The sequence below is a fragment of the Lissotriton vulgaris genome, chromosome 2_1, assembly GCF_964263255.1.
Source record: "Lissotriton vulgaris chromosome 2_1, aLisVul1.2, whole genome shotgun sequence".
In the NCBI taxonomy this organism is placed as follows: Eukaryota; Metazoa; Chordata; class Amphibia; order Caudata; family Salamandridae; genus Lissotriton; species Lissotriton vulgaris.
In genome coordinates, this window is record NC_141687.1 from 1392691903 (window position 1) to 1392717730 (window position 25828).

At 43.1% G+C, this 25828-nt stretch overlaps 1 protein-coding gene across 2 annotated transcripts in view; it reads right to left on the minus strand.

Annotated features, from left to right (window-relative positions):
• Window positions 1-25828, minus strand: part of CYP27C1 (cytochrome P450 family 27 subfamily C member 1) — a 252242-nt gene that overhangs the window by 40000 nt on the left and 186414 nt on the right. For both annotated transcript variants that reach the window (XM_086957149.1, XM_086957150.1), the window contains one exon: window positions 18220-18298. In XM_086957149.1, coding sequence (XP_086813275.1) covers window positions 18220-18298 — 79 coding nt within the window. The remainder of the gene's footprint in view (window positions 1-18219; window positions 18299-25828) is intronic.

Consider the following 25828-nt stretch of genomic DNA (forward strand, 5'->3'; position numbering starts at 1 on the left):
AGTTTTTAATCTCACTCGGGGATATTAGGCGAGCCCTCAATGCCCATTTCCACCCTAAGAATTTTGCCATGGCTATTACAATAGGCAGTGAGGTATGAGTCCGCAGGATGCGTTCGGCTTCAGCTGCCCGTCTACTGCCCAGGAGTTTACAAATTGGAAGTAGCCAGACCCGACGCGGGGCAGCGTAAGCGGTGCAAACGAAAAGGAGGTGGGGCAGAGATTTGTTACAGGACCTACATCCTGGACAAGTAGATACTGCCTAAACTGAAAATACAATTTGCGGTCTAATGGTTTTGTAATTAGATCCCAGTAAGTTTCCAACTTCGGAGTGGCTTTATGATCCAAGAATCGGCTTGTGAGGGTGAACGACTCACTTTGCCTAATGTTATTATCCCGGAACCATTCCCAATACTTGGCCTTCAACACCTCTTTGGTTGGAAAGTTTGCTTTTTTCAGGATCCGCCCACTTTGAAGCCATACCTATATCGGATAGAAGGTCTCTGACCGCCCATAGCCATTTAATACGATGTGAAACGTCAGCCCTTATTATTTCTAAGAAACCTTTTGCATAGCCTGCGAGCTCTGGTGTAGTCCAGAGTCTCCCCCAATAGAGGATGGGACGGCGTTTGACTACTGCTGCGATCGTTTTTTTCCCTAAGTCAATTAATAATGGGCTAGTTGGAGTGCTCTGTGGCAGTCTAGTAATTTTTCTTAGAAACCTATTTCTGAAGAGGTAAGGGTTACAAGATCCTCACACCCCCAAAGTTCTGAGCCATATAGGGCTGAACTAATGGCTTTCAAGTTATAAATTTCTAAGACTGGGCTGATGGGTTAGTATACGATAGATTATATTCTTGGTGCAGGATCCCTGATATCTGCCTGTGTTTAAGGGAAGCTAATTCCACCTGATAGTCTCACTTCATATTATCTTGAAAGTTCACCCCTAAATAGGTGAACTCCTTCACCTAATCTAGTGGCCTGTCACTCATACAAATGTCCCCTTTGAAGGCCCTATGTGCATTAAATGCCATTAGCTTTGTCTTTGACACATTGACCTCCAAGACCCTCTGTGAACAGAAACCCTCAAACATTTTGAGGGCTTTCCGAAGCCCGCTAGGGGTCTTGGACAGGATCAATGTGTCCTCGGCAAACATCAATATAGGCACTTTATCACCAGCTAATGTGGGTGCACCAGACGGTATTGCACTCATGTAATCAACTATCCCATTAATATATAGTGCGAATATTGCAGGAGCTATGACGCAGCCTTGTCTCACGCCTCTTTCTACTGGGAATAATTCAGTTATTTCACCCTGCCCACCCCATCTAATTTGTGCACTGTTTTCCTCATGTAGTCCAACGATCAAAGTCAAGAGCTCAGGTGGGAGCCCTAACTCTTGTAAGGTTAGCCATAACTTTGTGCAGGGAACGAGGTCGAATGCCGCCTTAAGATGTACAAAGGCAGCATAAAGGCTTCCCTTTCCTAACGTCACAATCTTCCAGTGTATCAAAACAAATCGAAACACCTGGTCGATGGTACTAAGGAACGCGCGAAACCTAGCTTGCAGGGGGGACAAAACCTCAAACTCCTCAATCCATTCCTGCACTCTATTAAGCACCAGCCTCCCGATTATTTTCTGGAGACAATCGATTAGGCTGATGGGCCTATAGTTCCCCGGACTTGATTTGTCCCCTTTCTTATAAACAGGGATAATCTCAGCATTCTTCCACGAGTCGGGTATATGGGCTCCTTGGGCAATGGCATTCGACAACAAAAGGATGTACCGGCACCATCTGTCTTTATCGTATAGAAAGATGTCGCCTGGTATGCCATCTGGCCATGGTGCCTTTCCGGCCAATACAGATTTAAGTGCGGTCTCTACCTCAGCCTTAGTAAATGTTTCATTGGGATATAGTGCACTTGTAATTTCTCCCTCTCCTTTTGGTAGGGTTGAGGCATATTGGGGTTTGAAATAATTCACCCAATCAGATTGAGAAACGTGATTTTGGGGATGCTCAGCCTATCCCCCATTGGACCATTTGTAAACGTTCTAGAATTGTTTGGGGTTTTTCGTGGCACAGGCACCCCTTAATTCCTGCCATCTTTTATCATCCCATAATTTCTTAGCTTTTGATTGGGTACCCCTATAGAATGTCCTCGCTTCATGTCGCAAGCACTTCGGGTCCCGTCAGCACTCCAAGTGCAGCTTTAGGCAGTGCGCATCTCCGGTACTGTCAGCACTCCAGGTGCAGCTTCATGTCGCGCGCACGGGTTTTGGAATGCTGCTCAGGAAGCCAGCTGCATACACTGATCAAAGCCCTTTCATGCCACTCCCGACTCAACAACGGAAAAGGCACAATGGCCGGCTTGTTGCATTTCGTTTTTTTTGAATGGCGCTTGGAATCATTCCATACCTACAGGAAAATGCATTGTACTAGGCATGCTATGCAAAGCAACCTCGCAAGAATGAGATTTAAAAAAAACGTCCTGTAGGTCTGAATCCTGATGATTAGCGCCTACTGCGCCTCTCCTAAGCACCGAGAATTTTGGTTCACCTTTCAAAACGCAAGGAAATGTCAAAGACCTGGCTAGTCTTTAAACTCTCCTTCAGGCTCACAATTCGGATGTGTTTCTGTCACTGTTCTTTTATGTCGCTAAACGAAATGTTTGCCATTGACTGCAACATTTTCATTGGTTAAAAATAAAACAGGGCATTCCTTTCCCTGTTTTCACTTTGCTTCATCGTGAGCAGCTTCCTGTGCAGAGACGCAAGGAGTCACATTAATAGCCTTACACAATTGCCTTTATTCACGAGGGCTTTCGAATCAATAAACGTGTGTCAATTCTTAAAAATCCAACCCTCGTGGCATCAGGAATAAGAAAAGTCTGCATGTTACCATTTTGACCTGGTGGCCTCTCCATCACCGTTCCGCCTGGCCACAGTGATGGCTGCCCAGCCCTTTTAAGGGTGGTGTGACTGTAACTTGATTTCCCTGCGTAGGACGGAATGTGAGTCATGAGGGCCCTGAGCAGGAAAAGCTAACATTTGGCAAAACGAGGATGGAAAAAAAATCATTATGCATCAGGGGCATTTGGGTTTTGTTTTGCTGAAATAGGCACCCACTTCAGGAGTCTGCTTCAGTAAAACAAAACATTAACGCTGTGAGTCAAAATACCCATGTTACCCACCCGACATTCATCATGCCCAGAATGTCCAATGCACAGACAATGTACCTAAGGAACAGTTAGCTGACAGGCAAGCAGGATATTTAATATGGCAAGCAGTGCCCTGCCAGGGGAGTGCGTCCAGGAACAGTTCTGTGAGAAAAGGGGTGATAGGTCCCGGTCCCTTACTGGCCGTTAGTTTTGGAGCTTTTCTTGTTAAAACACTTGCCTTTGACAGGGGAAAACCCCTAACCCCCTAAACATTGACGACTTCCAAAGTAGTTGTCAGGGCCAGTCTGATTTATCATACTATTTCAGAAAAAAATTCCAATAAACCAGGATCCATGGCGATATTTCTTTATATACAGTGTTGTCACTCTTTCTGTGAGGTTGAGCAAAGAAGAGACTGACAGCCAACACGTGTTTCACCCCTTTACATGCCCATCCGGCCTGGGGCTTCCTCAGGGCTGTACATACAGGCCCAGTAATCAACAAAGAGTGTGTGTTTTCACATAACGGGGAAATACATGACAAAGCTATAGTCAAAAGAAGGAACGCGACATGAATAACAAGGAAATGCAAACAGGAATGTGAGTAATTATACAAACCGTGTAAAAATATCAACCCAAAGTGAGAGAGTGAAAAGAAGACGAATGAGGAATAAAAATTGAAAAGGCAAAAAGCACACAAAGTGATTAACAATAATGGTTATCCAGTGTTAATAGGCATCAGTACGGATCAATAAATGTGCACGATTCATGAGATTATAATACACACAGTTATACATGGACAACATATTAATTAACGGAGAAAGTTGAAGACAAGGTTCAGATAGGTTAGTATTTACATTTACATTTCGAAGAATAAACATAGATGAGTACGTTACAAAGACATCGTGACATAGGTAGAGAAGGGAAGTAATGGTAGGGAAGAGTTGCAGGGTTTAAACATCAGAATAATAGGTGAATGGGGGAGACGTCCCATGTGCATGGGATCGAGTATCCATAATAGTAAATGACATGAAGGGTGGTAGTAACAGGAAAGACCAGACAAAGGAGGATGTATGGAAGTCAAAGACGTAGATGGCAACAATACGTAAAATAAAATAGTGGAGAAGTGACCGCAATAAGGTCAGATCATGTACGATTAGATATTTTAGACAGGAAGGTGCTACACTGGGAATGAAGCTTATGGCGTCCGAGCGGGCACTTCATCATTTTAAATACGACACATACCCCCCGAAGAAGAGCCCATGGCTCGAAATCCATTGGGGAGTTTCCAATAAAATGATGAATTGATCACATCGTGACACCATTGATTGTATCGTTACTACCAGAATTTATTTACCAAATGGAATTTTGAAGCATATGATGAAATATGTGTACTGATTGAATTAAAAATCAGAAATACCCCCTTGATTACTTTTGGATTACTTTCCAGCAATTAATTTTGCCCATAGGAGTGCTCAAGCTTATATCCTTACACCTGTAAGGTTCCTTGAAGCTCATTCCATTAGCGCCTCGCTGGACAGGAGGCGACCTCCTTGAGCACCCTAACTATTAAGAACTGGTTAACCAGGTAATTGAGACAGTTGACATTGGAGTGCAACGGTTCTTCTCTTTTGTTTGACAGGCAGAGGGAGACAAGAGGGAGAGGGAGACAGAGAGAGAGAAAGGAAGAGGGAGGGAGACAGAGGGAGGGAGACAGAGGAACGGAGACAGAGGGAGGGAGACAGAGGGATGGAAACAGAGGGAAACAGAGAGCGGGAGACAGAGGGCGACAGATAGAGGGAGGGAGACAGAGGGAGGGAGACAGGGGGAGGATGGTGACAGACAGACAGAGAGAGACAGAGGGAGGTAGACAGACAGAGGAAGACAGAAGGAGATAGACAGAGGGAGACAGAGGGAGGGAGACAGAGGAAGGGAGGCAGTGGGAGACTGTCAGAAGGAGACTGTCAGTGGGAGACAGAGGGAAGGAGAGGGAGGGAGACAGAGGGAGGGAGACAGAGGGAGGGAGACAGGGAGATTGAGAGAGTCAGAGAGCGAGGGAGACAGAGGGAGATAGACAGAGAGAGAGAGGGAGACAGAGAGAGCTAGACAGAGGGAGAGAGACAGAGGGAGACAGACAGAGAGAAAGGGAGAGGGAAACAGAGGGAAAGGGAGAGGGAGAGGGAGGGTGACAGGGAGGGAGACAGAGGGAGGGAAACAGAGGGATACAGAGAGGGAGACAGAGAGTGGGAGACAGAGGGAGGAGGGAGACTGGGAGGGAGACAGACAGAGAGAGACAGAGGGAGACAGACAGAGGAAGACAGACGGAGACAGACAGGGGGAGAGAGAGGGAGACAGAGAGAGAGGGAGACAGAGAGAGAGAGGCAGACAGACAGAGTGAGTGAGAACCCCCCCCAAACCCCCTTAGGTGGTTCGGGCTTGCTCGCTACGATCGCTCACTACACTGCCTTACTGTGTCCCAAAATGATGCATCTCCAAAAAGTGTGTCACCAACATGAAAAGTTTAGAAAGCTGTGAGTTACAGGGATCTTGTGGTTGCAAACCAAATCCTAAAAATTCCTGAAGATTCCAAGTTATGTCAATGTATATGTGAGGACATTTACTGGGTGTCACAGGAAATGCTGAAATATATTTTGGTGAGATATCTGAGAAGATATATGTTGGTTGTGAATGCATCTGTATCTATTGAGTGTAAGTGAGACATCTATTGGTTATCAGAGAACTTGTACCTTTGTTCTGTATGAAAGTTTTATGTGCACATCAGATTAGCTGTCAGTGGAACTGCAGTCTTATATCTACCTTTAATCAGACCACATCAGTGATGCCTCAGTAATGGTATGAGCAAGGTCATCAATGTTACAATCTGTGATGTCAAATTCAATATTATGAGGGTCGGTGGGTGGTCATTATGAAAGTATGGGTGACCATAAATGAAGAATATTTGTTTAGGTTTTGAATTTTAACTATAACGTTCCTTCATCATATGATTTTGCAGGGATTTTCTGTATTTTCATAACATTGGTTGGGTTGTGATTGCATTGCACTGCCATATATGTAGCACTTCATACACCTAATAAGGCACCAAGGTAATGTTAGTGGGGAGCCATGACTTCCTTAGAACAAAATATTGTGGTGATTCGCTGTCTTTGTCATGCCCGTCCTGCTCAGCTAGTCTTATGAGTTCAGAAGAGAGTTGCGGAGTCACTGCTGGGCTGACACATTGCGAGAGTGGGCACTGCAGAGAGGAAGTTGTTCCTTGTGGGGCATTACTGTGAGTAACCAGTTACCTCCTTTCTGCAACACATTTAGAACCTATTCATCTAAATGAACTTGGCAACAGACTCTTGTTTACAAGGGGACTTTCTTCAAATGGTACATATACTTTCAGAGAGAAGAGCATGGTTCATTATGTGCATATGCATGTGTGTCTCACTATATTAAGAGGAAGCATAACATGTACCTGTGTAATGTGGTCTAATATGGCCATTTTGATAACATCAATTATGAGGCCAAAGGCCCAGTGGGTTGTAAATGTTATCAGATCCCTGAGATGGCAATATAAAGCCATATTACATGTTGCCCATTAAGTATTTTCATGTTGCATGCTTATTTTGTTTTAGATAATTACCTTGAAAATGTGGCTTTAACAGGGACATGGTATCGTGAATAGTAAATGAAATAGTAGACTGTACTGTTTGTCTAAAGCTGGGGTCTCCAACCTTTTCTGTAGTGAGACCTACTTCTGATCAGTAAAAATCATCATAAAATACTGAAGGCTAAGCAACTTGTGCATTGTTACCAGACACCCTCACGCCCAGCTTAATTGACTTTAAGCCTAATGTCCACAGAACCAGATACTATGGATTGAAAAAAATACTTTGACTAGGGGCGCTATGACAGGACTGCCATGTGCGACAGTGTGGTCTTTGAGGATGTATGAATATGTTAGCGTATGAATGGGATACATATGTATTGGTGACTGAGAGTCTATGTTGTATGTACCTGTGGTAAGCTTGGGCGGAAAATCCGTTACGCTCGCGGATTTTGCGGATTTTCGGTAAATTAGCAATCCGCGAGATTCGCGAATTTCCCGCAAAATCCGCAAATTCGCACGCAGCGGATTTTTTTTCTTTGCGGTGTAAGTTCGCAATTGCGAACATGTAGGTGCGGCGGGCAGCAACAATCTCGCACTCGCGAAATTACAAAAATTGCAATTCCGCACAAGAAATCTACTAGCAAGCAGCATAGACCTTCTGAAAATGATTATTTTTATCAGAATAACTCCTCAGGTTGACATTTGCCTGCACTTTTTTAGATTTGAGGCCTTTTGATTTTCTTTGGAAAACTTTTGGATTAGAAATCAACTTTCTCATATAAGCTTGGTGGGGCATTAAAGTTGCTGTAATGCTGCTCTGCAGAAAAACGAGTTTTGCAAAAGTGAAAGCAGGTTCAAAAGTTCAAACTCATCATTAGTAACCGTTCCTTGTAGTGCTTCCTGACAAGAGCCCCTCCAAAGTTCAGTTGCTAGTTGCAACAATTGTTCAGTTGCTAGTTGCAACAATTGTATGACCCTGCTCTGACCCTCACAGCAGGCTCATAGAATAGCTACAAGTAAGCCACAAAGGTCCTGGAAAAAAAATTGCACTGCAACAGAAAGCAAATTACAGATAAGGATGCAGGTGCCAGACTGGAATTTTAAAACAGTGACACATTAATAAATCAACCCCAAATTAATTCATGTCAGTTGAAGCAGGCAGGTGTGCTTGCTTTTCCCCCCCATAATCTACAGTGATGATGAACCAGAGGGTGGCATAAGGCATTGATGTACCAGAGGGTGGCATGGGTAAAACAGAGAGTGGCAGGGGTGAAACAGAGGGTGCTGGGAATCTATGATGATGAACCAGACGTAGAAACAACATAATTGTGACCGTTGCGAGCCGACATGTAAGTTCGCGATTGCGAACTGTTACAAAACCCTCGCGAACTGTCAGAAATCCTTGCGAACTGGCAGAAATCCTTGCGAAGACAAAAAAAAAAATCCGCAAATTCGCGAGAATTCGCGGATTTTGCGGATTGCGAGTTCGCAAATCCGCAAAATTCGCGAACGCGAGATTTGCAAAATTCGCCCATACTTAACCTGTGGCACTGGTATACCTTTCGTCATATGTGGCACCATTACCTGTATAATGCAAATATATAACCATGCTCTTTAAATGGGAGGAATTTTAAGTGAAGAAATATGCTTCGTAAAACATGAAGACATAATTGGCTTCATGTTTTACCCGGCCCGGATACTATTCCTTTAGAATTCTATAGGATGTTCTCTGCATCGCTTAACCAGGATATGTTGTCAGTCTTTAGGGTTGCGTAGAGATCCTTGCTGAACAATTTGGGGCATTTTCAGGTTATAAGCTAAATATTGCAAAAACTCAGGTCATTCAGTCAGCTACTACGCACCTTTCTTATGTTTCTGCCGTCACTGAAGCAGTATATCTCGGTGTTAAAATTACCCCTGCAGTTGCTAAAATTCCAGATTTAAATATCCTTCCAGTCATTGATTTTGTCAAAACTAAGCGGGAGAGGCTAGATCATTTGCATTTGTCACTGTATGGCAGCTGTAACGTCTTGAAAATGCTAGTTCTCCCAAAGTTCCTGTATCTGTTTAGGACCATCCCTCTCCAGATTTCAAAGGCAACTTTGGTCAGGGCTGAGAGTATTTCTTTTAGGTTCCTCTGGGGATACCGTCGGTCACGAAGGGCGGCCAAGTGGACTTGCCTTCCTAGAGATCGAGGGGGCTGGGCGGTCTCCAATCTTTTATTTTATTATTGGTCTGCTATGCTACAACATTTTGGTCCATTGTTGCTAGGTGATCTGGCAGATGTTCCGCTGTGTACTAAGCCACCCATATACAAGTTAGTTTTGGGGGAGGCGGCTAAGGGTATTCTAACCCGAGTGCTGGAACCCAGCTATTTAAAAAAAAGAGGTTTAAAATTGTTGGGGCTATGTTTTCAGTCTGGCATAAAATTTGCCTTAAATATACTATTTCAAAGGCTAATAGCTACACACCCTTTAATGCTGTTGGCATTCTGCCATCTATATTTCAGGATACTGTTATTTTCAAATGGAAAAGTCTGGGCCTGAAGTGTATAAGTGATTTATGCTTGGATGGGCAATTGTCCTCCTCCTCTTTAAGGAAAAAGATTCATATGTAATCCTGGGACTTTTTCAAATATCTCCAAATTAGAAGCTTCCTGGATAAATATCATCATAATACCCCTGCAATGCTTGATAAAATCATTCTAATTGAACTGGCTCAAAGGAGGGCCAAAATCGGTATTATTTACCAACACCCCCCCCCCCTCCATTCAGCGCCTTGAGACCCGCACGGGTGAGTAGCGCGCTCTATAAATGTACTGATTGATTGATTGATTATTAGGCCTTCCTGATGATTTGGATGAACAGAATACTAAGTGGGCGGCCAAATCGGGCAAGGCAGGAGTGGATATCAGACCAGCACTAGAATTAGTTAGCTATGTTTTAGTCTCTGGTAGTTTGCGGAAGCAAAGCTATATGGCTATGTTTGATTTATATATCACTCCTGTGAAAATTGCAAAATGGGGTGGGGGAGTCGATAGGGAGATTGTTGCCCTAGGTGTCGACTCCAAGCGTCGGATGCTGCCCATATGTTTTATCTGTGTTCAAATCTGGGGGTCTTCCTGGGTGAAATTGAGGTCTTTATCAACAAGGTACTGGCTATTCCGGTGCTGATTTCCCCAGAGCTGGTCATTATGGGGTGTGAATCTTTTGGAACTACTGAAAGATCCAGATATACTAGCACTACTTTTGTTTATAGCTATGGCAATGATACGGCTCTGTGTAACATCGCAGTGGCTAAGTGCGGAAGCTCCTACCTTTCCTAATTGGAGAGCTAGGATATTAGCTTGGAGCAATTTGGAGTCTTCAATATACTTGTGAAAGGGGAGAAGAAGGCGGGTGTTGGCTTCTACGATATGGGCCCCTCTAGAACAGTGGTTCAAGCTTTGAAAGTCTTTCTTTATGGTTTTAGTAGTGTTGAATTGCAACTAGTCAACGTCCTCTCTGAAGACTCTCTCTACTCCGCTATTTGTTTACTGTTCATTGCAATATGATATATTATTGTCTTCTGATTTAATTTCTTATTATTTTCTGCACTGTCTTCTTTTTTTATTTATAAATGGTGTCTCTTATTGCTTTAGTTGTATATGTTTGTGAATACTGATGCCACAACTTGTTATTCCTTTCTTTTTGTTCTCTTGAAATACATTAAATAAAGTAAAAAAAAAAAAAAAAAAGGTTGTTACAAATGGCTATTTTTTTCAGCTCAATTTCAATATTGTTTAATACTTTCTATAGGAAACCCTTTAAGGATCTACACAAACGACCCCTTGCTGAATTCAGAATTCTGTCTACTGTTCAGAAATATATATAACTTTCCAGGAACATTATTTGTTTCATACCCATTTCTACCACTAACTAGAGGGAGTTGGAAAGCACAAAAAGTAGGAATAATATGCTTTGTCCCAGTAAAATGCAAAAACCGTGTAGGAATAGTTGGTTTCCTGACAAAAGTCTGCCTCTTCCTGAAAGCTGAGAAGAGGGTGATTTTAGCACCACAAGCCCTTCACAGATACAAGTTACATGAAAAAAACAGATGTTTTCTTCTGCAGCACTTTTTTCCCATTTTTACCCCAAAATCCACAATGTCAGCTGTATTTTAGCTAATTTCTCAGTCCCCTCCAGGCGAATCCACAAGCTGTGGGTACCTTTTGAATCCTAAGGAAGTTGGAAAAAAAGGACGCAAGTGTGGTATGGATACCTTATGTGGACAAAAAATTGCAGGGGCCTAAGTGCGAACTACCTCAAATAGCCCAAAATAGGCTTAGCACAGAGGGGTTGATAGTTAAATTCCCCAGTGCTTCATTTCTTCACCTCTGCTACATGTGTCATAAATCTGACTCCAGGACTGACTCCAGCACTGCTCATTATCAGGCTCCATTATCTCCAGCCTGTAGATAATAATGTAAAATAAACACAGCCTTTCCTTAACTTTCAAAAAACAATTTGACCACGTGATTTTTCACAAACGAACTTAAGTCTTTGAGCTAATCTGAAGGTGTCAATGACCTAATGGTAGCTTGATCATCTGGTTGGAGACACCTGATCTAAAGTAATACCAAGGGAACAACACATAGTTTTGTAGTAAAGAACGTAGAAGGGAGACAATGCTGTTTTATTTAAGTTACAGCTAAAAATGGGCATTGTTTGGAATTAAAAGATTGTGTTCCATTTACATTTCATGAATAAACTGATGACAAAACAGTGGACAATGGTCAGGGCCAGCAGAATTGTGCATATTTGTGGATACACTTTTTACTGTGTAGTTATAGATTTGCCATGCTTGCTGCATATTTTGCCACATCATTTTCTGACTTCAATGGAAATGTTGCTTCTACCACAAATGTAACAAAATAATGCTGCCAATGAGCCTGCTACATAGTTTGCTTTTCATGCTAGATAACTTAGCGAAATAATTTGGTCCTTCAAATGTATGTATATATTTTACCCCTTCCATTTCCACTGATTCTCTCTAGCTTGGATTCTTACAGACTGAAGGTAAGAGCAAAACTCTTCTGGATTGAACTAGGATTGAGGGATGGGTTGTGATTGTCTCGTAAAGGTGTGGACAACTCTCTTTATGCCTTTGTAGAAGTAAAGGGGAATCTTACCCCATAGGTTTATCCCAAGCAAATATCATCCCTTTCACATGGCTAACATTCTAACGTCTTGCCCCGCCGGCAGTGGTCAATCAACAACATTTTTAACTGTCTAAAATGTTTTACATTTTTGGAGACAGTGCAAATATTATACTTATCGCTGTGGTCTTTTCTGAAATTGACCCGAAGAAATCTTTAGCTTTACAAAAATAGAACAATTTTGACAATCATTAATCCAAAAAGAAAAAAACCCTGAATCAACAACATATATAATGGTGTAGAAAGAAAGAGAATTTGAAGAGAGCTGTTCAAGTGGGGTAATTGCTGGCACCGTAATTTGTAAACTGGGTTTAATCCTATCTTTAACAACTGACCAAAAATCATGTAATTTTAGACACTTTACTTAAAAATCATCCCTAAAATAATTGTAAGTATGCTTAATGTAATGTAAATATATCTAAAGCAAATATATAAAAATACTGCTGGATGTGTGGCCTCCTTGAATCTTCTCCCAGTAACCCCTTAATGTATATTTCTGTCTTACTCCCCAGCTAGACCTGTCCCATATACATACCATCACATGCTTATTATGTCCAACGTACAAAACTGCACAAGACACTGAGGTAGAGTACATGAATAGGCAAACTATTAAAACAGGAAGTTCTTTTCTGGTCAACTAATATCATTTGGTTCGCAACAGCAAAATTACAATACATGGTATTTTAGAAGATGGCACTAGTTCCCCCAACCTCTAAACTATTTAGATGGGTTTAGGTGCCAGAGAGGTATAGAATTTCTTCGGGGGCTTATAACGTTTAATTCCTATTTTACTTTGTTGTAAAGTCAGTAAAAGGCATATGGTGTATTAGATATGATGAGGTCCAGGAGGAGAACTTTTGGTAAGTATGAGAGGCATTAATGAACTAAGAGAAGACTCCTTCCTTTTCATGTCGTATCAAAAACGTGGACATATCCAAGGTTGTCCTGATGTTCAACCCGTATGATGGGAAAAATAGAGTGAATTTGCCAATTTGTACAGTGAGAAGGTGGAAACTACTGCAGTCAGTGACGTGGAATTCTCAAATGTTTTGTGGGATTATTTGGTGTTCACACTTAGGCCTTTAGAGCAGAATGTCTTGGACTTTGAGGGTTACAGTTCAGTTTTAGTTTCAGTTTATTTATGTCTTTATTTCGATTAATAAAAAATCATAAAATACAACATTCATCAATAAAATATATGGCCTAGCACCGTACCACAATGACCACTGTAACCAATAAACAGTAAAACCGTTAAAATAACCTAATGAATAAAATAGATAAGAGATTCATACAGTGTGATATTACCTCAGATCGTCTGTAAAATGGATCATACTTCATATAAACAGCTAAAATCACAGAAATTTTACAACCGGCATAAAAGACAATAAAGGAATTTGGGCATGATACATGTGAATTACTGTAGACTATGGCAAATTGGTGGAAGTAGCTGCTACAGGGGGGGCATAGACTATATATTAAGTATGGGGTTGTGTTAGCAAGCCCTCAACTTTTTCGCTCGATTGACCCCCAACCAACTCAGAAATTTAGCCACTGCTATGACAATAGGGTGATCAGTGTTGGTTTTCAAAATCATAAGAGTCTCCCTAGCTACTCTGATGCCCATGTTCTTACAAATAGGTTTCAGCCATTTGTGCCTAGGTGACCTATAGGAAGGGCATACAAAGAAAATGTGAGCTATTGACTCAATCTCGGCTGGACAAATAGGTTTCAGCCATTTGTGCCTAGGTGACCTATAGGCAGGGCATACAAAGAAAATGTGAGCTAGTGACTCAATCTCGGCTGGACAAAAAGGACATTTGTCATCTCTAGGGGGGTACCAGCTTTTGGTAAACACTTTGGTAGGAAGAGAACCCACCCTAAACTGATGATACAACTTTCTGTCAGTAGGTCTTGTAATGAAGTCCCAGTATGGTTCTAGTTTTGGCTCGTGTTTGTGATCGATAAAAACACGTGTCAAGGAGCTGCAATGGTGTTGTGTAAATTGGTGCAATCTACCCATACTCCAATAGGCTGCTTTTAAGTCATTTTTAGCCGGGAGAGTAGCAACTTCTGGACCCTCCCACAGTTTGCTCATCCCCATACTAATCAGAGTGTGCTTTAGATTCCTTATCCAGTGTATTTTAGGTGTGGAACACAACGCCCTGACTTCGGAAAAAGTTTGGGCATATGGGGAGAGCTCCAGAGTGGTCCAAAGTCTTCTCTAGATATCTACCGGTCTAAACCGTGCCTGATCCATGATTTTGTTACATCCCAAATCCAGATATAAAGTCCACAGTGGAGTAGACTGAGGAAGTCCAGTCAAAGCTCTTAAAAATTTGTTTTAGGCAGCCGCCAAGGAGGATAAGTCGTTAAAACCCCATAGTTCCGCCCCGTACAACACTGAATAACCTACTTTAAGATTATATATTTTAAGTGCTGGGGCTATGGGCTTAGTCTTGGAAAGCCTATGCTCTTTTAACAATGCTCCTGCAAGATGGGAATGTTTTGAGTGTCAGCAGTTCATTCTGGGATTTCCAACTCAGTTTCTTCCCCAGAGTTAAACCCAAATAAGTGAAGGTGTCAGTCTGTTCCAAGGGGAATTTGTTCATATGTACCCACCCCCTCACGGCCTTTGACCTGTGGAACGTCATGAACTTCGTATTGTCCACGTTTACCTCAAGCTCATGCTCGCGGCAGAAAACCCTGAAACGCTCTAGGGCAACCTGCAGGCTTTTTTGGTTCCTGGAGAGCAAAAGGGTATTATCCGCAAACATGAGCAGTGGTATTTTCATTCCTGCCAGCAAAGGAGCGTCAGTAGGCTGGGATGTAAAATAGTCGACCACCCTGTTAATAAAAAGTGAGAACCAGGTTGGGGCCAGTACACACCCTTGACGGACACCCTTGGTTACCGCAAACCTTTTGGTGACATTCCCCTGCTTCCCTCATTGGACCGGCGCGTAATTTGATTCATGCAGTTTGACCAGGATACTCAGTAATTCATAGGGCATACCCAGAGCCTTAAGGGCACTCCACAGTTTTGTGCGTGGGACTAGATCAAACGTGGTCTTAAGATCTACAAAGGCCGCGTAGATCGTACCACCTCCTATGGCGACTACCTTCCAATACACAAGAACAAACCTGAACACCTGGTCAATGGTGCTTATGTGGGGACGGAAACCTGCCTGTAATGGGGTAAGAATATCCTTCTGGTCTATCCAAGCCTGTTTTATTACTAAGGCAAGCCTTGCGATAGAGTAAATTAGGCTTATTTGCCTATAGTTGCCTGGTAGTGAACGATCACCCTTCTTGTGTATAGGTAGAATTTCAGCACCGGACCACGTTTTGTGAGTAGGTGCGCCACTAGCTACTGCATTTGCAAGGAATTTTATGTAGGGAACCCAGTGCTCTTGATACGAAACAAACAGGTCAGCCGGGATACACTCTGGCCCTGGTGCCCGGCCTTGTGGGATTGATTTTAGCACATTTTCCACCTCGAGGCGAGTAAAAGATGCACTGATATTAGTTTGGGTTGGTAGATGGGAGGGACATTACAACTAGTGGCTGAAAACTGATCCTGAAAGTGAGACACCCACACCTCAGGGGCGACATGATTTGTGGGTACTTGGGAAGTCGCTCCGCTGCCCCATTTAACAGGATGCCAAAAGTGGATCCTATTATTCTCGTTGCTTGCAACAAGCAAATCATGCCATTGCGACTCATCCCAGTCCTTCTTCGCCTGCTGCTGGGATGCCTTATACCTAAGTCTTGCTTTTCTTATGTACCCCGTTACCTGTGATCTAATGGCTTTAGCCAATAACTTGTATGCCTCCCTACAGGTTTTGTTATATCAGGCGGCTGACTTGGTGGATAGGGCCCTTGTTTTTTTTATTGGGTTTGATAAAAAACTTTTTACGTTTCCCAAACAGCTCGTTATGAACCTCTGCGATAATACGGTTAACCTCCTCCTGGGAGTCGCAATCATGTAAGATGGAGAGTAAGTGACCAACCAAGGATTTAATCTCAGCTACATCGCCCATGTTCTCCACCATCCCAGCCCATCTGACTCGCCTCATATCATTGAAGAGTACGGTCTCCACTAACCTCTCCTGAGCAACCCTAGAACCACTACTTGATAGGCCCGGAACCTTAAGGGTTAAGATTAGCGGATTGTGCTCTATTTCGTTCCACTCCTGGATCTCCATGTCTAGCTTAAGTGACTACAGTTCAACATTAAGAAGTATATAGTCGATACGACTACTTCTAGTTCCAATGTTGAATGTGTTGGTGCCCTTGCTATCCGAATGCGTCCTCCCGTTGACCGCTCTGAGGCTTCTTTCCAAACATAACCCTTTGAGCTGTAATGCAGCCTCAGTCCACTTTTTGATGGGGCTTAGGTTTAGTTGTGGGATGTTCCATTGAGCGTCTTCTTCCAGACTGAGATTTCCATCATCATGGTCGAGGGGCTCAAAGGTGCAATTAAAATCGTCCACTATTATTAAGTTGCAGCCGCCCCCCAGACTACCTAAAAACTTGTCAAGGTCTGCAACTACTGTTGAAGCTCTACCTCCAGGCATCCCTCTGCCATAGACGTTAAATACCAGAGTGTCTAGCACGTCAGCCTTCCTAATACGCAAAAACAACATGTCAGGACTATCAATGTAAACTTCCTGCACCACCCATCCATCTGACTGCCAGACCCAACACGTGAGTCAGCCAGACGGCTTGCCTTTCTGGCCCCCTTGCGCTGGTTTATAAAAAATAAGATAACCTGGGAAAAAGATGGGAGTCGGTGACCAGGTTTCTTGGAAGGACCAGATATCATATTTGTCAATAAACATTGCCCAGTCAGTTGAGGTAGTTTTAGTTGGCAATCCCACGACATTCCAGGAGGAAAAAGACATCAGGGGCTGTACTTGTTGTATTACGGTGGTATTAGGAGGGTCAAATAAGCCCCTGGTGTTGTTCAGAACCGCTGGCTTGTTAAAAGAGATATTATGCTGTTTGAAGACACCATGGGTACAGGGATACTTGGCAAGTGGAATAGACTTCTTTCCGTTAATTCTCTTTGTGTTGCTTTATGCTCTGCATTGCCTAGATTTGGAGAACTTCTACTGAAGTCTCCACTATGCTGACACCTTCCTGCTATCCCTGATTTAACTAGTTTCCCCAATTTTTCCAACTTTATTTTCAGACAGGTTTAGGCGACTTTAGAGTTATTCATGCATAGACAGGAGGATGGAAACCAGTACACGGATCATCAGATCCTATTTCTTATCTTCTGTTTTGTCGCAACTGAATTTCTTTTATGCTTTATGCTACTAAGACTTAATTTCATTAAACGCTTTGGCATACCCTCTGTGATTTTGTAACTTTACAATGTGTTTTTGAGATTTATACACATCAATTTGGCCCTTAATTTGTAATAGAACTTACTTACCCTTACTTACTGTGTCCTGGTCCTTAATGTGTGGACAAATGGGCTACCCTGTAAATTGCATTGCCTGATTTATATTAACAGCCCTTTACTTCTCAAACTACTAAAAAGCTTTATTGAAGGATAAAGGCTAAGACCGGTGCAGTGTTCTAGCTGTCTTCAAAAGCTGCACCTGTAAGTTCAGTTAAACATCACTGCTGGAATGCCCATTGCTTATCTCAAAATATAGTCAGTACAAATCGATGACGAAGGACGCAGAAATTGGTGCTAATCTTTCATTAAGTGAGGTTGGGGAACATCACATGAAAAGACCAAAAATTATTTAAATTAACAGTGTTCAAAAATAAAATTCAAGCAAAATCCCAACAATGAGGAATACATTTTAAGGTACTTTTAAACATGTTTGGCAGGAGCATTGCATTAATACGATACATGAAAACGAAGGAGGCATCTAATTGTGTCTACTTCCAACGTCATCACATCATATTGCTTAGAAACAGAAAAGAACAATACCATTAGACTGTAAAATATTATATTGATGCCTATTCCAACTTTATCTTCACCATTTTCCTTTATTTTGTAACTGTTTTATCTTGTTTACCTCCATTGACACATTTTAGAGAGTAGTAGATAAGAACAGTTGGCAATGGTGAATTTATATCTGAAATACAGGTGCTGTAAAAGACACACAGGTTTCTGCAAATGATCACCTCTTATATTTACCTGTGAGTCCAATCAAACCCTAGCATGCAATTATTACCATCCATCAAACACAGAAATTATTTGGTGTTCGACTTCACAAACATAGGCAATACTCACTCCTTTGGGAATGAAATACCCCCCAATGATCAAATCATCTTGGGTTACTCTTCCATTTCCAGGCAATACTGGAAACAACCTGCAAATAAGCAAATCACAATAATAAGAAAAGAGTATTTATAACTATTCTCTGATCCAAATTATGCTTTACATTTTTAGATTTGCGTTATGAATGCCACTTGTGGCACTAATTAATACAAATGATTTTGTAGAAATATGCAAACGGGGTTTCTGTATGCTTTGGAGAGTTGCAGGCTTTGAGATTTTTGCAGTGAGAGAAGAATATAAGTGTTCAGATGTAGAAATTGAGTTTAGCCACGCAATTTGGTAATGTAACATCCGCTGTTTTATTCTTATGGCACTCATAGAAAGAAATCCTGTGCACATAGCAATTATTAACTCAGGCATTAGTCTGTGTGCACTTTAGTTAACAGTATCAAAGCGAAAGACGGAATACATGTTATTTTGTGTATATGGGTCAATCTGAAACTCCTATATATGGCATGTTAGTAAACTCAAATCTATGCCTGTATTTCTGCAGTTGAGGTTTGCATGTGCACCCTCTTCCTTAAATGTAACCCCAAACATGTGAAATTCTCCTTTATTTAGTCTCATATCTCTCTCCACCCCCTGCTATTATATTTCCTCCATATCTACTACACTTCTCTACATCTGCACCTGATTTGGAGCTGAGTTTGCCTCGTCCCTAAGCGCTCTTCACCATACTGCCTATTTCGAGAACTTGTCGCTTTCATTAATACAATAAATGCAAATTCCATTCACATATTCCCTTTTCTTCTTTGAAACTTCTGCTTTTAAGTTTTGTTCTGCTGTATCATAATACTGTTTGCTCTATGGATGCGCCCGAAATATATAATACCTCCACTTCAGTTTATTGTTAACATCTCTGCTCACATTTTATTCTCTATTTCCGCATCTCACACATCTTACCCTACACAACTTTTTGGCTACCTGTGTTTAACAATTAGGTTTCAATTTCTTTGTTGTGTTTTCAAATGTGTTCACTTACTGGCTCCACCTTACTTGTGTTTTGTAATTTCTCTTAATACTCCCTCTTAAATTTCCAATTCAACTGCTTGGTTTCCCTTGTCCATTCCTAAACCTCTAGGAGCTTCACTAGACTTTTGCTCATTTGTTCTCCTGTACTATGAATTGTCTGTCTCTATGAGGGCAACATCAAACTTATACATGTAGAAAATTGCTGAGCTCTCACCCTTTTCAGTTAGCATCTAGAACTGGGCTACATGAATGAGAACATTTTTCATTGTCATTGCATGTTTTTTCTTTGTACCATGTCTCTTTTTGTTTGTAAAGTGCTTTGAGTAAAATTGCTATAATAAATACCATAAGTGAAAAAATACTAATAAATAGGAGATGCATGCACTGAATTGCAGTGCTCCATACTAATAATATACTGACAAGACCAAGCATGAAATAAGAATACAGAGTTCACTCTATTGTTACCAACAGCAGATCATTTCAAACAGCCCAAGCATAAGATAGACTTGGAGGGTTGAAGATTACAGCACCAATTAAAGTGATTTTTGTAAAGCAAGCCTGAAGATTGAATAGCATTGACATTCAACACATTCAACTTTGATCCAGCATGTCAGTTCACTTTCTGCCGTGTGTGCGTGTGTTTATGCGGGCATGTGTGTGAAAGGTAGAGTAACAAAAAACACAGCAAGAGCAGATATAGCCAGATTTTAGCTCAAGAAGTGCAAAAATTAAGAAGCTACGGTTAGTTAAAAGTAGAAACTAAAACACATCTCTAGAGAAGTTAGTAATCATGTTGACCAGTATAAAACAATCAATCGCTGTTTTAATAAAACATGCCCAGCTTTGTAAATGATGTTGCTGCCTGTAGGAAAGTGGGTTTCTGTTGCAGTAACCCCCCTACTTTTTGCCAGACTACTGATGCACTTTTTCTTGGTGTGCCCTGGGTCCCTGCGAATCAGGTTCCCAGGGCATGTGTTCTTTCACCAAAACTATCCAAATTGGCATCTCTGGCTACAGGTGAGCCCCTGGTAAATAGTACCACAGGTAACCAGGGCACTGTGACCACGGAAGAGCTCGAAGGGCTGCAGCACTTATTGTGCCACCCTTAGATGCCCTGTACCTTTACACACACACTGCCTTTGCAGGCTGCGTGTTTTATTGCAGAACAAGAAAAAGAGTCAACATGGCACACATCCCTGTGTGCCATGGCTACAACACACTGCCCTGGCATAGATCAGTCACCCCTCTAGCTGGGTGCCCTATACCAGTGGTGAGGGTACAGGTGCATGAGCCCTGTAACCCCACAGTGTCTAAGTCCATTCTTAGACATTGTAAGTGCAGTGCTGCCATTAAGAGAATGTGGTACTGGGAGCTTGTCATTACGAACTCCACAGCACCATAATGGCTACACTGAAAACTGAGAAGTTTGGTATCAAACTTTGCATTACATTAAACCCACACGGATGTCAGTGTGGGATTTAATGAAAAATGCACCTAAAGGGCATCTCTAAGATGCCCCCTGAAAACTAACCCACAACTAGTGTCCAGGCTGAGTGGCTGATTTCAGCTGCCACCACCTGACATGTTTCTGGACCTCTGGGTCGAGAACCTGCTGCTCTCTGGGGTCTGAACAATGTACATCCTGGGACGAGTTGCCAAATCTCCTCCCCCTGGATGGGCAGGGTTCACGAAGGGGAAGCTTCAAAGGCTTGCCGTCTTTGTGAGCCTCAGAGACCATTTGCTGCTTTCAGCAACTGGTCTCCACTGTTTCTACCTCCCACTTTGGGCGGGAGAGTTGGCGGGTAAAACAAGTGAGGGAAAGAGGTGTGCCCACCTCTGCCAACTCCACCCCTCAGGTGGAGGAGGCGAGGTGAAGCACAACTCTGAGTCCTGCCATCTTGAGGATGGGGGGACCCAACCAACCAGGGACAGGCTCCTGCCCCCACCCACTGGAGGTTGACAGGATAGTAGGTTTACCCACCCCAGGGAAGGGACCTATTGGTCCCTGCCCTTACCTACCTGTAACAGACCTAAATGTAGTATTTAGGGGGCACCCTGAATCACATTGCTTCCTCAGATCCAGCCTGACAACAAGAAGAAAAGAAGAAGGACTGAACAGCCGTGCAGCCAGCTAACAAGAGGAAGACGCCCACTCACTTGGCCCCAGCCCTACCGGCTTGTCTCCCCTCGAACCTGCTCCTACGAAATCCCAGTGTGTCCTGTAGCCAGCAACCTCAAAAACCCCGGAGGACCTGCCTGCCTTCACATCCACAGACTGCTTCTCCCGTGAACACCGGATTTGTTCAACTGCAACCTCTGGCAGCAGCCAGAGACCGCGAATCCAGCCCACTCGGCACCCGCGATCTTGACCCGAGACCCGGTGACCCCTGACCTGCCTCCAGCCGACGCCTGCAGACTAAATCCCGAATGCCCCAATAACCGCGACCTGGAGCTGGTAAGAAGATCCGACCACAAAAGGCACCCCTGCACCCGTCGCCTCACGGCCTTATGTGCCCAAACCGACGGTGTCTAACCAACCCCTAAACTTCCAAACTTACTTCTCCAAGTGGTGGTCGCACCCAGAAGTCCTTCGTCTCCCTGCCTGCAGTGCTTTTGCAAAACCGAGATTTTCCATAGAAAACAACCGGGCGCCCGACGTCGAAACAGCACCCTGCACCCAACCGCCCCAGTGCCGCTGAGGGTGCACCTTATGTGCTGCTTTGTTTCCCCATTTGCCCAGACCTTATCCCTAGGAGCTTTGCTCCCACAACCCAGTGGACTGCTTGCAGGCAGCCACCAACGGGAGGCCCCCTTTCCCCCTTGGATAACATTGGGCCTCAACACTCTGCACCCAGCCGCCCAAGTGCCGCTGATGGTGTAACAACATTGCATCCCTGACCCTGGGGGAACCCTGAGTATAACCCCAGACCCTTAACTCCCACAGTCGATTACTTACCTGTGAACTGATAACCTGTTCTTCCTCTATAGGATAACATTGACAATTTTCTTCCAAAAAGTTTCAAAGTGTGGACTTTTTTTAATCTAAAAATATTCTTTAAAAATCGCATAAATAACCAAAACGTATTTACTTACCTGTTTACAGGATATGTCCCAGTGATGAATCAAGGTATCCAGCACTGAGTAAGAAAAGTCACGTACAAAGTATCTTACCTGAAATTTACTGAAAAAGCCTTTTCTTTTCAATGCACTGCTTTTCTTTAAAAAAACGAGTGTGGAGTTTTGAAATCTAAAGATATTCTTTAAAAATCATGCAAATAACCAAACCGTAATTAGTTACCTGTTTACATGAAATGTCCCAGTGCTGAATCTAGGTATCCAGCACTGAGTTAGAAAAGTAACGTAAAAAAGTAACCTACCTGTAAATTACTGAAAAAGCCTATTCTTTCTAATGTACTAGATTTGCTAAGTGTTGCAACCTGCGGCATTCCCTGTAAATCAAACAAAGTACACATTCTATTGCATTTTCAAACTGTTCTATATTCAGCAACTTATTACTGAACAGTATTTTATGCTTACCTGTGCCAGGCTTGATTAATTCTAAAAATAAACAAATGTATATTTTTTTATACAAAAACGATTGGCCTAGAGTTCAGTTCTTGAGTGTGTGAATTCATTTGCTGACTGAGTGTGTACATCAAATGCTTAACACTGTCCTCCGATACTGCCTTACTGCTCGACCATTCTACCACAAATAGAGAGTAAGGTTCTATCTAACTTTAACCTCTGCCTACCTTTGGGGTCACCGGGACTCCATACACACTACACCTCATTCTGGTGTAGTATATATAGAACCAGTTTCCTATATTAGTGGATCAGCGGTGGGATACATAACCTGCATTTGTTGGACTACTTCGTTACCATCTGATCACACAAACAAACTCTTAAATTGCCTTTAGAATACTGTTTTTTTCAAATTGGCATTTTTACAAAAATACTAAAAGTCTTGTTAGGGCATTGCTTGAGTCCCTTTAGAATTTTAGAAAATAAAATGTCTCTGTAGTCAAGGGTAGAGGGATTAGAACTAACTTTTTTGTTAGAATGTCTCAAAATAAGAATGCAGCTATTAGTGAAGATAACCATAATGACATACAGGACATGGTTGGGGACCTTGAACTCACCCCTTACCTTCACTTGTCTTTCAAGGAAGTAAGGTCCTTATGTAAAATTAATAAGTATATACCAATGGGCCCTCGTCCAACCAAAGAAAGTCTCCAGGGGCTACTGGCTGAGTATTCAAAGGCCCACCCCTCTGAAAATGGTGATGAACAGTCAGAGGGAGAATAAGGTGAGGGGGATGGAGAAAGGTGCCCACTGCCACCACTTCCTAGGGAAGAAAGAAATCTTGTTACCTTACTTCCAAGAATCAGACCATGGGGACCTAGAGGCCACACAGGTGACTCAGGTTCTGGTGAGGACATTGAGGACAGCTTCAATGAGGAGGACGGTCTTTTAGTAAGGCTGGCCAAAAGACTGGATCTAAAGACCAGGTTCCTCTCTCTAGATAGAGAAAGAAAGGAGATGGGTTTAGCACCCATCAATGGTGGCAGCAAGCAAAATAATAAGGATAGAGAGCAATCATATGATCCTAAAATCCCCAAAGGGATTGTTTCTAAATATTAGGAGGGTGATGATATCACCAAGTGGTTCACCGCCTTTGAGAGGGCCTGTGAAGCCAGAAGGGTGAAGAAGACTTTCTGGGGGGCACTCCTTTGAATACTGTTCCCTGGTAACTGCAGAGATAGACTTCTGACCCGTTCTGGGGCAGATACTGGATCCTATGACCTCATGAAGAGAACTCTGATTGAGGGATTTGGACTCACAACTGAGGAGTACAGAATTAGATTCAGGGGGGCTCACAAAACCCCAAACTAGTCCTGGATTGATTTTGTAGACTACTCAGTAAAAACACTAGGTGGCTGGTTAACTGGAAACAATGCGCATGACATTAAAGGAATTTACAACCTGTTTATGAAGGAACACATATTAAGTAATTGCATTGATGAAAAGTTGCCACAGTACCTGATAGACCTAGGTCCACTTTCTCCCCAAGAATTGGGAAAGAAGGCAGACCACTGGGTCAAAACAAGGGTAACTAGGACGTCCACTGGGGGTGACCAAAAGAAAGGGGTTACAAAGCCTCCTCAGAAGAAATATAGTGAACCCCTTAAAGATAAAAGTAAGAGTCCCAGGTAGCCCCCATAAACCTGTCCAGGAAGGTGGGCCCAAAGACACCTCACAAGCTAAAACAGGGCACCAAGGTAAGAATTGGGATCCCAACAGAGTATGGTGTCACAACTGTCAAAAGGAAGGACACCACACCAAGGACCCTCGCTGTCCTAAAAGAAAAGCCCCTAGTGCAGCTCCAGGGGTAACTAGTGTAGCTTTGGAGGATGGTTCCTCAGATGAGGAAGTCCATCTAGCCTTCAACTGGAAAATGGGCCCAAAGGTGAGCTGGAAATTCCAGTGGGGAGTAAACACTTCCACCACCTACTGGTGAATGTAATCCCAGCCACTGCCCTAAGAGAAACTTGTGCCAGTCACACTGTGGTGCATGACAGGTTGGTGCTCCCACACCAGTATGTCCCAGGGGAAACAAAAAGAGTAAGGGCTGTCCCAGAAGGTGTCACGATTAGGGCTGTGGCTGTAGTGCCCCTAGCAATAGCTGGTTTCCTTAGATGGAGAAAGGTGGCAGTCAGTAAAGACCTCCCCCTTGATTGTCTCCTGGGGAATGACCACTCAGAGGTTGGTCTGGTCCAATGCCAGACCTCACCCAAGAAACCGGGGGAGGCTCAACCTGCAGTTGGGGCAGCTAAGCCCCAAAAGCAAAAGAAGAAACAGTGTAGGAAAGGTGGGCAACTGTTAGCCACAGTTCCAGTGGGCCACAGAGATTCTATCCCAGTGAGGGAGAACTCCAAAAGTGGCACTGGTAAAGTCCCCCACAGCCAACAAAAAGAGTCACCTGACTAGTCAGGCAACTGTCCAGCCTGAGTTGGTGGCTCCCCAGCTGGCAGAACAGAGGGTGGAGAAAGGGTGTTCACTACCAAGTGTAGTCATGCCCCACCCTAAAACAGCAGACAGACAGCCAGAGCCCTAAGAAGCCTGTAAGATAGCCCCTTCACTTACCAGTCAGGAGCTAAAGATGTGGTTCTGGGCAGTGACAGCGGTCAGCAGCCTCTGCAGGTTGTTAGCCTTCGTGGCAGCACTGTCCATGGCATGGTGGCCTAACCCCTGGCAAAGAGCAAGTTAGGCCCCCTGACCCTATTGGTCATGGTGGGGTCGCTCAAGCTGTGGGTGACCTCTGTGGGTAAGCTGGGATTTGCCCTGGCTACATTAGAATTTGCAGAGGTGGGCACCTCTGAACCCAAACTAAAAAGATGGGGTGAAGACACTAAAGAGGAATGGAAAGCAAAGGAACATTGGGAATTAGGTCCTGAAACTGTTAAGGTAGGCCAGCTCCCCAAAGGGAATGACTTGGGCAGAAGGATGTAAGGCAGGTTAGGCCCTGCAACTTTCAAACCACTTCCTCTACTCTTCCTCGCCCGAAAGTCTAGGAAGATTCTCCCGCTTT